The sequence below is a fragment of the Bombus vosnesenskii genome, unplaced genomic scaffold, assembly GCF_011952255.1.
Source record: "Bombus vosnesenskii isolate JDL3184/JDL3185 unplaced genomic scaffold, Bvos_JDL3184-5_v1.1 scf7180000013352, whole genome shotgun sequence".
Classification (NCBI taxonomy): Eukaryota; Metazoa; Arthropoda; class Insecta; order Hymenoptera; family Apidae; genus Bombus; species Bombus vosnesenskii.
Window position 1 is genome coordinate 2,999,863 of NW_022882988.1, and position 14,531 is coordinate 3,014,393.

A 14,531-nucleotide genomic window follows, 5' to 3' on the forward strand; every position below is an offset into this window, starting at 1 on the left:
CCTAGTATTACTAGCATTACCAACATAAAGTATAGGTTATTTCCTATATATAATTCTTTGATATATTGGCATTACTGATGATTCAAAATGAATTTATTATAGTGATTCGTAACGTTTTTAGCAGTTATGTAGTGCTCTTTCAAAAATTTCGAAAAATGAGTCGGCGACGAAGGCGAGCTGATTTCATAGATTCGCTAAATAGTTTTCGTAAGTAGAGAATTGAATATACAAGTGGTTCTATCTAAATAAAGATATTAATTTACGTATTAATCTTTCATCTAACAATAAAATAACTTTTTTTCAGAACATTGTGAGACTGATCCCGATACATTTTCTTCAATGTCTCAAGACAGTTTGAATGAAATTCAAAGTAAAAATAAAAGTAATCATACATCTGATAATACTACGAGCAGCAATAAAGATTCTCCTATTTTAGCTGGCAGCTTTTCAAAACTTTCTTGTATACAGAATCCGTCAATTAATTCATCTTCAATTATACATCCTACATCAAATTTAAATAAGTGTATTGACTTATTTCAAGATGAACAGTTATATGTTAAAACGGATAATAATAAAGAAAATAATAATCCTCAGAATTTTACAAAGAATACATCTAACAAATTGTCAAGTGGAGTCAAAAAGCAAACCACAGATTTGCATCCTAAGTTACAATCCAATGCAATGTGCAAAAATTTAAGAAGGGATACCAATTACAATGTAAACAGTAATAGATTAAATGCAAGTTCTATTTTGGATAATGCATCTAATACAAAACTGATACCGCCATTTGTTTCTCCCCATTGTACAGATGGAAACAAACAGAATTTTTCTAGAAATTATGAAGATGAACATGTGGATATTGAAACAAAAAAATTTGGGACAATGCTTTGTTTATTAGATAATTACTTTAATCAAGCACAAGAAGTTTCACAGACACAACAAATATTAAAACGTTTATCTGATAAATTCGAACAGTCACCAAAAACTTTTACTGAAAAACTTTTAACTATTATTGAAGAGTCTGTCATGTATGATGATGATGATGATGCAAACAAAACGTCTGCAATAAATTTAAGCAGATTAACAACAGAATTTAGAAAAATGTGTAAATTTATTGAAGATGAATCTGCTCCTGAATGGCTTTCATTTCAAATGTCTACGTTTATACACCCAGAAGCTTCTATAAGCCTTGCATGTAATAGATCTATTCACATGACAAATTGCAAAAATGAGAAATTATGTTCTCCCATAAATACATCTCTATGTACTACTCCTGTTTCTGGTATAGATGTAATTAAAAGAAGATTCTTCGCTAAAATATCAAAATGTAATTCTAGTAAGAGTATTAATAATGTAGATAATGCAAGTAGTACATCTTTTGAACATTTGGAAGATCAGTGTAATAGATTATTTCCTAAAGAAAAAGAATGTCCTGCCCCTTTACATAAAATTTTGTCATTGCCTTCTTTGTTAAGTATGAGTCATATTCATAATATATGCGAGCAACAAATGGCATCATTAAATATGTCTGATGATGTAAATCCACCAAAAAATAGAGCATTAAGTACTCCAAATTTATTGGATATATGTCAAAGTCCATCTATAAACAAAACAGACCTTAATTGCTCGAAGTTAAAAGAATTACACAATAAATCACAAGGTAATCAGTGTAGTGATATCTCATATTCTAAGAAAAAAACCAAAAGAATTAATGAAAAGCCTGTTTTGAATAGGGTGACACCTGATAAGGTAAATAGTAATGCAATATTAGATCTAGATGAATTAGACAAATCACTTATACAAGACATAGCAGAAAAAAGGAAGAGATGTCTTAATACAGCAAGAATTATTACAGAAATTAATGCAGATCCTGAAATTATACAGATACAAAAAACATTGAGAACATCACCTATGTTTGCTAATGATAGCGAATCAAATTCATTGAATGATGAAACTAAATTTTTACAAACTCTAGTATCTTGTAAAGACTATCAAATGTGTTTAGAAAAACATAAATCTCTCTTGAAGATACTTGAAAATTCAAATTCTTTTGTAAGTGAAAGTAACTTAAAGAAAACTGAGGACGCTGATCCAAAATATGAAAAAAATATAGTTTCTAAAAAAGAAACCGTAAATATTAAAAGGACATCTACTGGGACAAAATTTAATTTAAGTCCAAATGTAAAATCACCATTGTTAAAGAAACAGGGTATGCAAGAGAAAGAGATACGAGAAACTGTAAAGACAAAACTTTTTACGACACCCGGAAAATCTCCTTTAAATAAGGATTGTAGAAAGAAAAAAACATATTTTCCTGATATGAACACTCCTGTACAGAATACTAAAGTAAGACACATTTTAAAAAGTCCACATGCAGAAGGCTTATATCGCTTGAATTATAATACTATAATGTCACCAGTGGGTATGTATATAAGAGGCACAGATATGCAACTTATAAAAAATGTACATGCTAAAACAGATAATTTATTGCTTACTCCTGTGAAACAGAATCCTAAATCATTATCAAACAGGAACTCAAAACAAAATGTTTCACCGAAAACTATAAATAAAACTCAAAAAACCACAGCTCTCAAGATTAATTTATCTCCTAGAGTAAATACAAACGAACAGGAGGTAAATATAAATATATATAAATTTACTTAAATGCTGTATTGGTAATTTTTGATTTATGTGTGTATGTTTTTTTCTTTTTTCTATAAGGCACATGTAATAAAAACACCAGAGTGTGATAATACAGCTGCAAGTCATTTTGTCCTTCCTAGGGTTTCATATAAACTTCCTTTACAAGTTAAAACAGTAGGTACTTCTATATACCATTTCTATATTTTGGAAATATGTTAATTCATTATACATATTTATAGATAAGGAATAGTAATTCGCCGAAACATGGAGTTCGTGTCAAGAAATTACTTGAAACTGCTCAAAGCAAAGTTGTTATCCGGCACGAAGGTATAATTACATTTGATTATAGAAGAAAATGAGGGAATTCTTAGTTTTATGATTTAAATCTATGTATATGAAAAATATTTTCAGCCCGGATAAATTCAGCACAAAAAGGGAAGAATACAGCAAGTAATGGGATGTATGAAATTAATTATGAACCTGAAGATGAATCCATACATGTTGAAGAAGCAGCCAAAAAAACGAATTTTATTAACAATTGGAGAAATGCTTAAATTCTATTTAAATATTTGCAATAAAATGAATATTTCATATTTTTATTATAAGTACCTTAAGTATTGGTAAAAAGTAATAATATTTAGTGAAATACATATAATTTCACTTAATTTAATTCCATATTCTAAAAAAGTTCCTAATGAACTTTACAACTTTTACTTCCTATTAAATAAATATTAAATATATAGCATAAAACGAGATACATACGAGTGAAAATACATATTCCCTTATTTATGCTTTCTAATAGACTTTCTAATAGATTTTGGGGAAAGAATGGAAAGAAATTCAGTTATTTATTATTCTAATCGTAAGTCATTGTTCTAGTCTTTACATAAAGTTTCTAGAATAATAGTTTGTAGTATCAGACTCTGGTAGTACTAATGTTTTCATCTCATAATGTAGTGTAACGTGCAATGTTATTCATTGGTTTCGTGCTGCACTAAATCAGGGACGTAAATTGTGTATCTATGTACCCCTATGTATCTAAATTGTGTATCTAAGTAATTCTACTTAGTAGCATTTAAAATTAAATATATACAGAAAATCGCATTAATTTCTAACAGTAGAATTGTCATAGTTTGAAGTTATTTGTTCCTTTTATTAATTAATTGTAAAATGTGTATTGCAATATTCTGCGGTATAATATATGATGAAAAACCTTAATGCAGAAAATTTGACAATTGCATATAATTATTATCATATTAGAAAACTGTGACAGATGTTGATATAATTTAAAGTGTATTTGAAATTCCATAATTCTAAATTTAATGTATGAAGCTAGTGTGAATAAGTACGCTCCTGCTTTGCGCATGGCACGCACGACGCTAGTTGCACACGCCGTTAAGATGCGTTAGTATAAGAGGGCTTATGGTAGGAGATGATCGATAAATTCGAACGGGTACGCCGGAACTAACAAGTGATCATTCAGCTTCCAAGTGATTCGAACCAAGTAACTACGTAAAAACTACAAAATGCCAGGACCAGGTTGTGACAAGTGCTCTGGTAAGAATTACTTTCACTTCCAAGAACCTCCTTATATTATACGATAATCTGATTTGGATGTAATGCAATTTTGATATATACAATTCAGTAAATTATTCTAAAATTTTTAGTAATCTTGCTCACTTTTAGTTGAATGCTAATATTTTCAATATACCTGCTTAATGCTTGTTAATTTATCTACATATAATTTAACACTTTCATTTATAATATTTTTTATTTTTCAATTGTAATTATTACCAGATCCAACTGATTTTTTTATATTTACAACAACTGTTTCTTCGTTTTGCTTCAAATCATATTAAAAAATTTGAATTTTATATTAAGGCATTTCGATATTTTCATATAGTTTTGTTTCATATGAATGAATGGGGGATAATTGAAATTTCTAGAATTACGCGAAATTTTCTTACAATTTTTATAATATGCGGTTAGCTTTATTGGTTTATACAGGAAGTAATGGGATAATTTATTCATCAAACGCTATTACGGGCAGTGCTCAATTGATGATTTTGACCAATTTATATATAGTGAAGCAAATTTCCTCAATAAAATTGACTGCTACACTTAATACTTATTTTTTACTTTGTCTAATATTTAAAATGTTATTTCTTATTGCAGATAAATGCCAACAATGTCAATGTGGCGACAAATGCAAGTGTTGCGTCTCCTCATGTGGAGGTAATAACTCTTAGTTTAAATTACTTCCAGAATTTCAATTTAAATTTTCAAACGATATGTTAAAAAAATTATACTCTAACTTTTAGACTTGTGGTAAGGTAGAAAGATTTCTTCGAAGGAATGTGGTAATGATTCTCTGTTCTGACTGTACATATCCCATTTTTTGTAAACTTGAGCAGCGATCGCTTAACCGTGACCATTATTAATGTCGGTTCACTCTATAGTTCGGTTACGTTACGATTTCCAACGAGTTTTATTACTTTCACGAAATATTTCTTTGCAAATAACTGTTCAAAACATTACAATTTTTTAAATCATAAATTATTGTTTGTTTCACATTTTGTTATACTTAATGTTTATTGTAAATAAATTCTCAATAAATACTTAACACTAATCATAGTTTTGTATTTTGTGTTACAGACAAATGCGCTTGTAAATCTGGCGAACAGTGTAGTTGTAAGCCCTGTAAATGCTAAAGTTCAGACAGGACGCTAATAAATTGATCAACACCGAGAATGGATGTTGCAATTTTAGATGTCATCATCTACTTATGCTTCCCCTACTATTATTATCATTAATATTGCAAAATTTTATCGCAAAGAATAAATAATAATACATATTATATGAGCAATCATTGTCACTTAATAAAAGTATTAAAAGTTATTTCTTGCATTCGTTATATTCTACAGATGTATACATATATCTTTTATGAAACTATGCTTTTTACAAAACTGTTACCTTTATAGTGTGAAATATAATAAAGATTTGACGTAACTAATCAAATTTTTTAGTTATTCTAATTCGGAAATATATGACCTTCCTTATTCATAATCGATTCGCAGGAAACGATCAAAGAGTATTTACGGATCGACATAAATGCGCATTACGCATCGATATATGTAGATATAAATACACATACATATAATAACTACATGAAAGGATATGGAAACTACGTCTCGACTTATGTATGCGCATTTTTCATATAACGAAAACTACTTTAATACTTATCATATTTTGATTTACCTCTTACTGATAAGGCTATGTGTGGTCAAAGCTGGAGCATATAAAATTCCTTCGTCTATTTCATGTTTCTTCTTTTCGCGCAATAGTCACTCAAAATGTTCCACTACACTTTTTCTTATCAAAAATGTAAGATATAACATCTTTTATTTACACTCGTAACGTCGATAACGATTATTACTTAAAAGAACTTCAAACTTCAAGAGTCGATCTATTTCAAAAATTATAATTTTACGCCGCTAGATGATTCAAACTTATTTCATCGTAAACAAATTATGAAATATAAGAGTGGCAACAGCGATAATAAAATTAGTTATTTTACTTGTTGATCTTGTCAGCCAATGATAATCCAGTATTGTTTACCGTGCAACAGCAAGGCTTGGTTAATTTCAGCACTCGTTCACTAGAGTGCGCCACTAGCGCTAGAGAAAATTTCTAGTTTAAAGTAGTGATTTGAAACGTGCGCGTCATATTGACGTAAATAATCGGAAAATTGAAGTAATTGTGTGATATTAATTATCCAGTACTCCTTGATATACATCTACAAGAATAATATAACGTAGTTTATATCGAGTACGTGTTGTGTGTCACATAAATGTGATCATTATCTGTTTTTACGTTTCTTATAAGTACTTTCCATTTGAAGATTTCCTGACAAAATGTCTGCCTATACGAGGTAAGTTTAAACATATTACGTGTAACATTTAGATTAAATTATTTATATTGGTATTGTATAAAATGTCAAATATTTTCTCTCATTCTCTACTTGATATTTTCTTCATAACATCATAATACACTTTTTATATCGAAAGCTATCTTCAGAAATTTATCGATTATTTATAAACTTGCGAATATGCCATAGAAGGATCGTGTACCTAGTTCATTTCTCTTCGTGCTAATAAAAAATGTACCGGAAGGATTTGGTATTCCCATTAAATATCGAGTAAAGTGCACGTATTTGTGTATAGTAGTTCCCTGTATTTACATAGACTGTGTTGGTCCTTGCCGTGTCGTAGAACAGAGGGAATGATTGAGTTCGCCGGTTTCAAACAGAGTTTACCGGCTTCCATGTCGTTCCACCAATGAGAATTCAGTTGATCGACCGTCTCTATCTTTGCAGAGAGTATAAATTGATTCAAAGACGCAAAATACTGAAGCTTCAAAATAATCAAAGACTGAAGGTTCATGTCTGATATACACGCATAGGTTAGGTTAAATTTTTCAAAAAATATTCAGGTACTAATAGTTGTCTGAAAGAAATACATACAAAATATCAAAAATGATGTCCATTATCAAATACTTTAAAATAAAATAAACTTAATTTATAATAAGTTCTAGTATACATTATGATAAGAAATAGTATTCGGTATTATTGATTTATCCTTAAGTGAAAATTCAATAAGGTGAATCGATTACGATTGGGAGGCAGAATTATGCGATCTCGTCACCGCGAAAATATACGAACGTCGTTTCCGTTTCCAGTGTCACGATCAAATATCGACATATGTATAATAGCGGTTCGACTGTAGGAAGCGGTCACGAATCGGCGCCGCTCCTTTAATTGATAACCCGATTAATTATACATTCGGACTTTGAGCGCAACACCAGTTCGCCAGTTCAAACAAGGGTGGCAAGTCGTCCGGAATGCGGCATGCAAAGTGCCGCTTGCGTGCGAAACGGCTGTGAGCTAACGTGGCTTTTGTTAAAAGCGCTTAAATTTATAATGATCACCGTTATCGGCCGTCGCGATCGAAAGGTACGACGGTCGAATTTAAGGATGCACGACAGAAAACTTGATTTCCATTTGAATCGTTGTATACGAATAGAAATACTATTTAATCACCACTTATGTCGTTTAACATCTGAAAGATTTTTTTAATTTACATATTCTTCAAATTTATCGCTGTTATGTAGCATATTCGGTGTTAAATATCTATAGAAACAGTATTGTACGTTTGTAGAAAATTAAACGGTCACTTCGAAGGATTATTTCAATGTGCATTGTAACACAAAGTCCTATAACTTGTTGCAAACTAGGCGAATGGGAACACGGTTTTCTTTTCTCGTATCAAACAGTATACGAAAGAAAAAAAGGAATTATAGCTCACGAAGGTCTATAAACGCGAGGCGTTAAGAAAAGCGACGAGCAACGAGGGGACAGCAACTTTTAGCTCGCGAGCGGGAAAGACTGGGAACGTTAACGACACCCTGCGCGACTTTAAAAACTAATATTTCCATCATTGTTAGTTTTTATGACATACCGGGTGTCGTCTGTTTCTTTCATTTACAGTTTAGAAGATTTTGGTGCAACGCGAGACGTTTATTATTTCGCTCTCAACAAAAATATATTTTTATTTTGTTTTCTGATGTAACAGTTTACTTTACTAATATCACACGATCCAAAAAATTAACCACTTTAACCAATTAGATATTCCCTTATCGTTTAAAAATGTTGCATATAAAATTTTCTCCTATAATAACATTTATATCTTTATTTTGTTTCTTGTTCACGTATTCTGCGAATATATAATCGCTGGCGTAAATATTTGTCGATATTTCGCAGCTCTTTCGAGTTTTCTCTATCCCGCATCAGTTAAAACAGTTTCCAGAGAGACAGTGGCACAAGCAGCTGGAAGCTTGAAGCTTGGAGGTGAGATCGTTAGCGCGAAGAGTGTGACTTCGCATTGTGCCGTGAAGTACGTCTTAAGTGTTAGTTTATTGTTACCCGCTACCCGCTGGGCAGGCTTCTCTTACATATTTAAGTCGGTCCATTAGTGCTCAGTCGCGTTTATGTTTCGAAATGCTGTAAAACGCTCGTGAAACTTGCCGAGTGGCGTACAATCAATACGTCTGTTGTGCTGCGAGTCCTTTATCACAGACATTGTATAAAATGGATTTAATTAGATTATCACGTATTGCCGTATCTTGTTAGTGGTTTGCGATTTAATTTATTGTATATCGGATATAATGGAATAGAATAGGCAATAATCAACGGATATTTTGTACACAAGTACAACGAACCTCGATATTTGTTGTAATAATTCGTAGTAATTTACGTCATACACGTCTCGATAATCGTCTTTCGTGCAAATGGAAAACTTACATTCTAACTTAACACATTTTCTACTACTTAGAACTACTACTAGGAACCTGTATACCTTCTTTTGTCCGACATTCGTAGTTTAAATAATAATGTTTGCTTTACTTCGTTGTTCACTGCATAGCTCGTCTTCCTAAATCATTTTGCTGAAATGCATCGATTCGGAAAACGCAAAGATTGTAGTTACCGTTGAGACTCTTGCAGCTAACTTCTGGATAGGCTATTAAATATCAGTATACATTTCTAAAGTCTAAGAAGAATTCCGAAATGGAACGCATGCAAGTATGTTGCCCATAACGCGTAATCTTTAACGTGGTGTAGCTTATCGAAGGATAATCTTCGGAAAAAGATAACGGTTACTGAGGACCACTGTGAGAAACGCTCTCGCTATTCATACATACCGTGAAGATATAAGAGTTTTTTTAACACTAAAACTACTGATAGTTAACAAGAAGCTATTTCTATCAAAACCAGTGAAAATGACTGGTCTTTAAAAAATACGTAATAATAGAATATTTTTATATTTATTGATTTATTACTTTCTTACAGAAGGAATTCCATGTTACGTAGTACATTTCTGGTATTATTAATCCATCTGGGACGATGATCCCTAAACAAGGATTGACACATTTATAAAACTGTAGAACCAGTCATTTTGACTGATGTGGTATTTCTAGTGTTAACATCTAGCGATCTGGCGATCGATCTGGAATTTTCCTGATAACTGACATCATCATATTGAATAATACGCGGTAAAAATTTTACAAAACGAGGAAACTGGTCAATTGGGGTTCGATGAACAGATTGCAGGACCTTTTTACACTTTGAAAAGTACCAGTCATTTTGACTGCTATTGGTATATGTAGCCTTGATACAAAATTATTTTGAGTTTGAATACATGAAAAACAAAATAAAGTTCATTATATTATTCCTTTAGTTATCGTTGCTAAAATTATTACATCACTGCGGAAAAAAATATAGCATAAAATAGGAATTTTAAAATGAAATTGTAAAACCAGTCCGTTTAACTTGTGTGGTAGTTCTAGCGTTAAACGTGCTTGTATTGTATGCCGTTCGTAAGAAACGTTGAATCTCTTGGTCGAATCGTATAATAAGATAATACGTCTGTTTGTAATTCGATTATAGAGATGTCCGAAATCAAGGTCGTTAAGAGAAGGAAAAGGCAATTTTACCGACGGAGGACACGTGGTAGGCGGACTCATTAAACTTTTCGTCGTTTCATCCTTTGGAGGAATCGTGTCGAGAGCAACGGCTCCAGCGGGAATACTGGTGTGGCGCGATTATACCGACCGCCAAGAGAAAGCTACCACAGGGAAAGATTATACGGGGTAAGGAAGAAGGGTTAAAGTAGTCCTCTCTGTTCCCGTCATGGAATGAGAATTCGAATGTTTCTGAGGAGATGCGAGGGTTGAGCAAGGACAGACTCCTTTGTCCTCCAAAGAGCGTCGTTCTTTATCTTCGTTTTTGTTATTTAAGTCTGTTGGATCCAATCGGATGAAATTAATGTTTCGCTGTTATTAGCAGAAGTTAGTCAAGCTAACGTCGAGAAACTCTTGTAACATCATATCACGAGTACGCTAGTATGGGAACCAGTTGGACGAAGTAAAAATAACAAGTCATCAGGGTGAAGTTATAAGTTTCCAAGTTGGTCTGGCTCTTCTTGCTTGCTTGTCACCCCGTGTTTCTTCGTTAATATAATTGACTGGCGGTGAAAGTGCCGAACCAGCAAGTAGATGATACATGAGACCAGTACGTTCGGTTTTCTACGAGACTACTCGGTTTCTGCGACGTTGACGTCGCGTCCAAGCCAGTCGTCCGATTTATCGAATCGACGGTAACACGATACGATGCGTGGATCGAATTATACGCAACGAGAGCAGGCTCTAGGCCAGCGCGCATTCACTTCCAACCGCAGTCTCGAGTCGTTTATTCTCTGATTACTCGTTTCTTCGAGCAATACGAAGCACCGTAAGCAAGGCTTAGAGACTTTGGGACGGTAGTTGCAATTTTTCTTCGAATTTTTAGTCTCGTTGCGAACAAAATGCTCGCGATACGTGTCCCGTTACTCGAGTCTAGTTTCTGCTCCATAAAAATAAATATTCAAGCATACCGAGAGTGTAATTAAAGTGTATCTCGAAAACGTTTTCTCGGTTCTTCCGCGGTGGGGAATAAACCGAAGAGTCGGCTGTTACCATAAATTCTTAATCCGAATCGACGGTAAAACTGAAAGTTAACCAAGTTCGGTAACATTAGCCGTAACAATGCTCGCAGTAAGTTCTTACGGTAACGATGCTGTAACGACGGTTTCCGGACCGTGGCAATTTCTCGCGATAAAGTCACCGATGGGACCCACAAGAATTAAACTTGCTCAAGGGCTGGGTTTTGTCGATGGTGCACGTCGCGTCGCATAGGGATTAAAATTTTACGATCATCGTATACTCCGTTCTCTTATATTTGCTATCCAAAAATTCAAGATTCCGCCTCTTTATCGATATTGAAGTAACTACTTCAAGAAAAACTCTACATCTTTATTTATGTATATCCGTGATCTGGAGATTGCTATTACGCAGAAATATTCTAAATAAGGAGCGGTGCATATTATTGTACCCTTGAGTATACATTATGCTTTGGGTTGCAAGGTCTAGGAACAAAGGAACTAACAAATAGATTTCTATTTATGTTCCCTGTAGCCTCTAGTCAAAGCTATAAGTTTTGACTTTTTTGGTAATGTCCTTTTGCTTTAAATATAAAAACGTGCTCAATATCGTTCCATTGTCTAGTAACACTAAGAGAGTAAGGATCTGAAACAGCATAAACTTATACATTATACTTATTCTTATACCTTTAATTATTTCAATATACTTTTCTATTACAAATTCATCAACTCGTTCTTCGATCAGTCAACCTCAACCTCAACGATCGGAATAAATCTACCGAAACGAAATAATTTGACGAGCTGTTCGTAAGTGAATAGACGAAAAAATATTTTATCCATATAACACGGTGCAGCGGATCGTAAACTAATCAGGAATGCAGATATCGCATAGACAACTTTATCAAATTCCTATGTAACGCGCTATTATGGTTGAGGAAATTCGAATTGAAGCAGATTACCTGGCGGAAATTAGTCAAAACTAACAAAAGCCATGCCGACCCTGTGGTATTCAGCGGTCGCAATCGCGGCTGGATCGCGATCCGCAATTCCGCAAATGGGGCGGTTCGAGCCTTCGAACAAAAGATGTAATAATTCTGCCCCCTGTTTTCCAGCACCCCCTTTTCACTTTCCACCCCTCTTTCTTTCTTCCCCTCGTTCCTCCATGCTTCACTTTCGCCCTCCTTCACCATCCTCTCTTTCTTTCTCTCTGCTCCAAGTCTCTCCAACCCTTACGAGAAACCCTTTGTTTGCAAAACAAACAAGAATCGTTTGCTCACAAGAGTCAGGGAGCGTGGTAACGGAGGTACGAGCCTCTAGCTGGAGGGCGCGGAATTTTAATTACACGAATATTATCGGGACGCGTCATAATTGCATTATTGGATTTGGAAACTGACGATCAACCGAGTCGTGTGATTCACGCAAGCTGATTCCTTGATAATTTCATATACATCGGACATTATATTAGGCGTCTTCTGGTTTTGATTTTTTTTTTTATTATTTTCTCTTCTCTACGTAGTCGCTATTATCTCGATGCTTTATTCGATACACAAGCCAGGCTGATGTCTCGTTGGAAAGTTGTACAGGCAGCCGCCGATCCAGTCGTGATGAATGAATCCGCACCTTTTTAATATATCGACGTCATAAAATGCCGCTGGTAATCTGGATGGGCGACATTGTAAACATTTTAATTAAAACCTACGGAGGATATTTAATTTCGAATAATTAATGGTCGTTCGTCGAAAATTCATGCATCCCGGACAAAAGCCATCGCCCTCGCGATTACTCTTGATTTCATTACACGAATCAACAATCGCGTCTCTGACGGCTATTAAGCACCCCTTTTTTCCACCATACCTACACCACCCCTCTCTCACCGTGCTGCCCCTGTCTTCCGTTGTTTGTCGACAGCGATTTTGTTCGGTGAAACATTCGAAACGACCTATCGACATGCACTCGAAACTTATTGGAAAATATTTGCGTATCTTTTATCGAGTAGCCCGGGCTCATGGTTTTAACGTTTTTCATAAAATGTACACGCGGAAGTAATGGAAAAATAAATAAAGGCAATCCGTCTTTGCATGTTGACACTTTGTCCGGAGTTCCCGTTTGATTCTTGATATGTAAACGTTCTTCGGTCTCCCCTCGAACGTTCCTCGATGCCCTACCCTCGATGCACAGATTTCTTCCCGGTGAATATTTCCTTGCTCGTGTAACGCAGTCCAGTCACGAATTCCGCTTTCTTACATATTTATACACCCGAGGAAACGAGACAATGCCGGGAAATGTTAGAACGAAATGGACGTTCGCAGAGACCGTTCGATACCCAAGAGGAAACAACGTCGTTCGTATTTACAGCGATTCCACGCATCGCAACAACGATCGACGATGTCTCTGTGCTCCGCGTACAACGAATTTATACACCGGAACGGCGGTCTAAAGCACGCATCGCAAGCATCCTTCTATTCTTGCCGAGCCATTTTCCTGGATAACGATTTTACGATTTGACAACTGCCGAAAAAACACACCCGCACCCATACGCGGAAAAATGGTACCACGCACGTCACGGTACAATAACAACGTAGCCAGCCTAGTGTACCTTTTGACCGTACGTACGCAGCCGTGAAACTCGATTTCATCGGACCGCACAGGGTAAGCCCGCTGAAAGACGAATATATTCGCGTATTTCGAACTACGCGCCAATTTTCTTTGAACAACGGCCGCGTCTCGCTCGCGCGCAGACAATGCACAGCGGATTCAATAAAACCGCAACAATAAGGGTGAAAACGGTGGGGTCTGGCCAGGGATGAGGAGAGGAACGAGGGAAGAGAGAGGCTGTAACGGCGCGAGAATGGGAAAGCGTAGGGTAATTTGAATGAAGAGACAAGAGACAATGCGTGAGCGGAGCAGAGGACAGAGGAGAGGAGGCGGCGAAGGCGGGTGAAAACAACCGCGGAATCAAATTAGAGACGATGGGATGGGCCAGGTGGAAGTACTAGCGGCTGCGGGGGTTGGACTGGAGGACAACCAAGAGGAGCCTGGGGTAATTATATTTACAAGTGGCAGATCTCGAAAACAAAGGACCCGAAGATTGCTCGATTCATTCGACAACTCCCCGAAGAATCGTCCTTTTTTTCCACTGCCTTTTCGGGAAAAATCGTAGCCGATTAGTACCTCGCTATGGTCTTTCCCCAATTTAATGCGATAAGATCTGTTTATCGTCCGTTCGTTTTTTTCTTCTTCTACCTTTCTTTCTTCTTTTTTTCTTTTCTTTCTTTTTCATAGTAAGACGACGGGAACGATTATCGGAATCCATTGTAACTCGAGACTCTTTTCAGTCGTCGTTGAAACAATAGCGTT

The 14,531-nt window shown here is 35.1% G+C and overlaps 2 protein-coding genes and 1 long non-coding RNA gene across 3 annotated transcripts in view; 2 read left to right on the plus strand and 1 right to left on the minus strand.

Annotated features, from left to right (window-relative positions):
* LOC117236792 (calmodulin-like) overlaps nt 1–6,232 on the minus strand; it is a 77,297-nt gene extending 71,065 nt beyond the window's left edge. The window contains exon 1 of the mRNA XM_033500053.1: nt 5,902–6,232. The gene's annotated coding sequence lies outside the window, so the exon portion shown is untranslated. The remainder of the gene's footprint in view (nt 1–5,901) is intronic.
* LOC117236787 lies at nt 64–3,541 on the plus strand. Its single transcript, XM_033500043.1, has 5 exons — nt 64–207; nt 305–2,634; nt 2,722–2,817; nt 2,883–2,970; nt 3,055–3,541. Exons 1-5 carry the CDS (start codon nt 78–80, stop codon nt 3,195–3,197), a joined length of 2,787 nt encoding a protein of 928 aa, XP_033355934.1. The 5' UTR covers nt 64–77; the 3' UTR covers nt 3,198–3,541.
* LOC117236797 lies at nt 4,033–5,541 on the plus strand. The gene is made up of 3 exons (XR_004493907.1): nt 4,033–4,200; nt 4,819–4,878; nt 5,299–5,541. It is a non-coding gene; the product is annotated as an uncharacterized LOC117236797 (long non-coding RNA).
* Nucleotides 6,233–14,531: the final 8,299 nt, after the last annotated feature.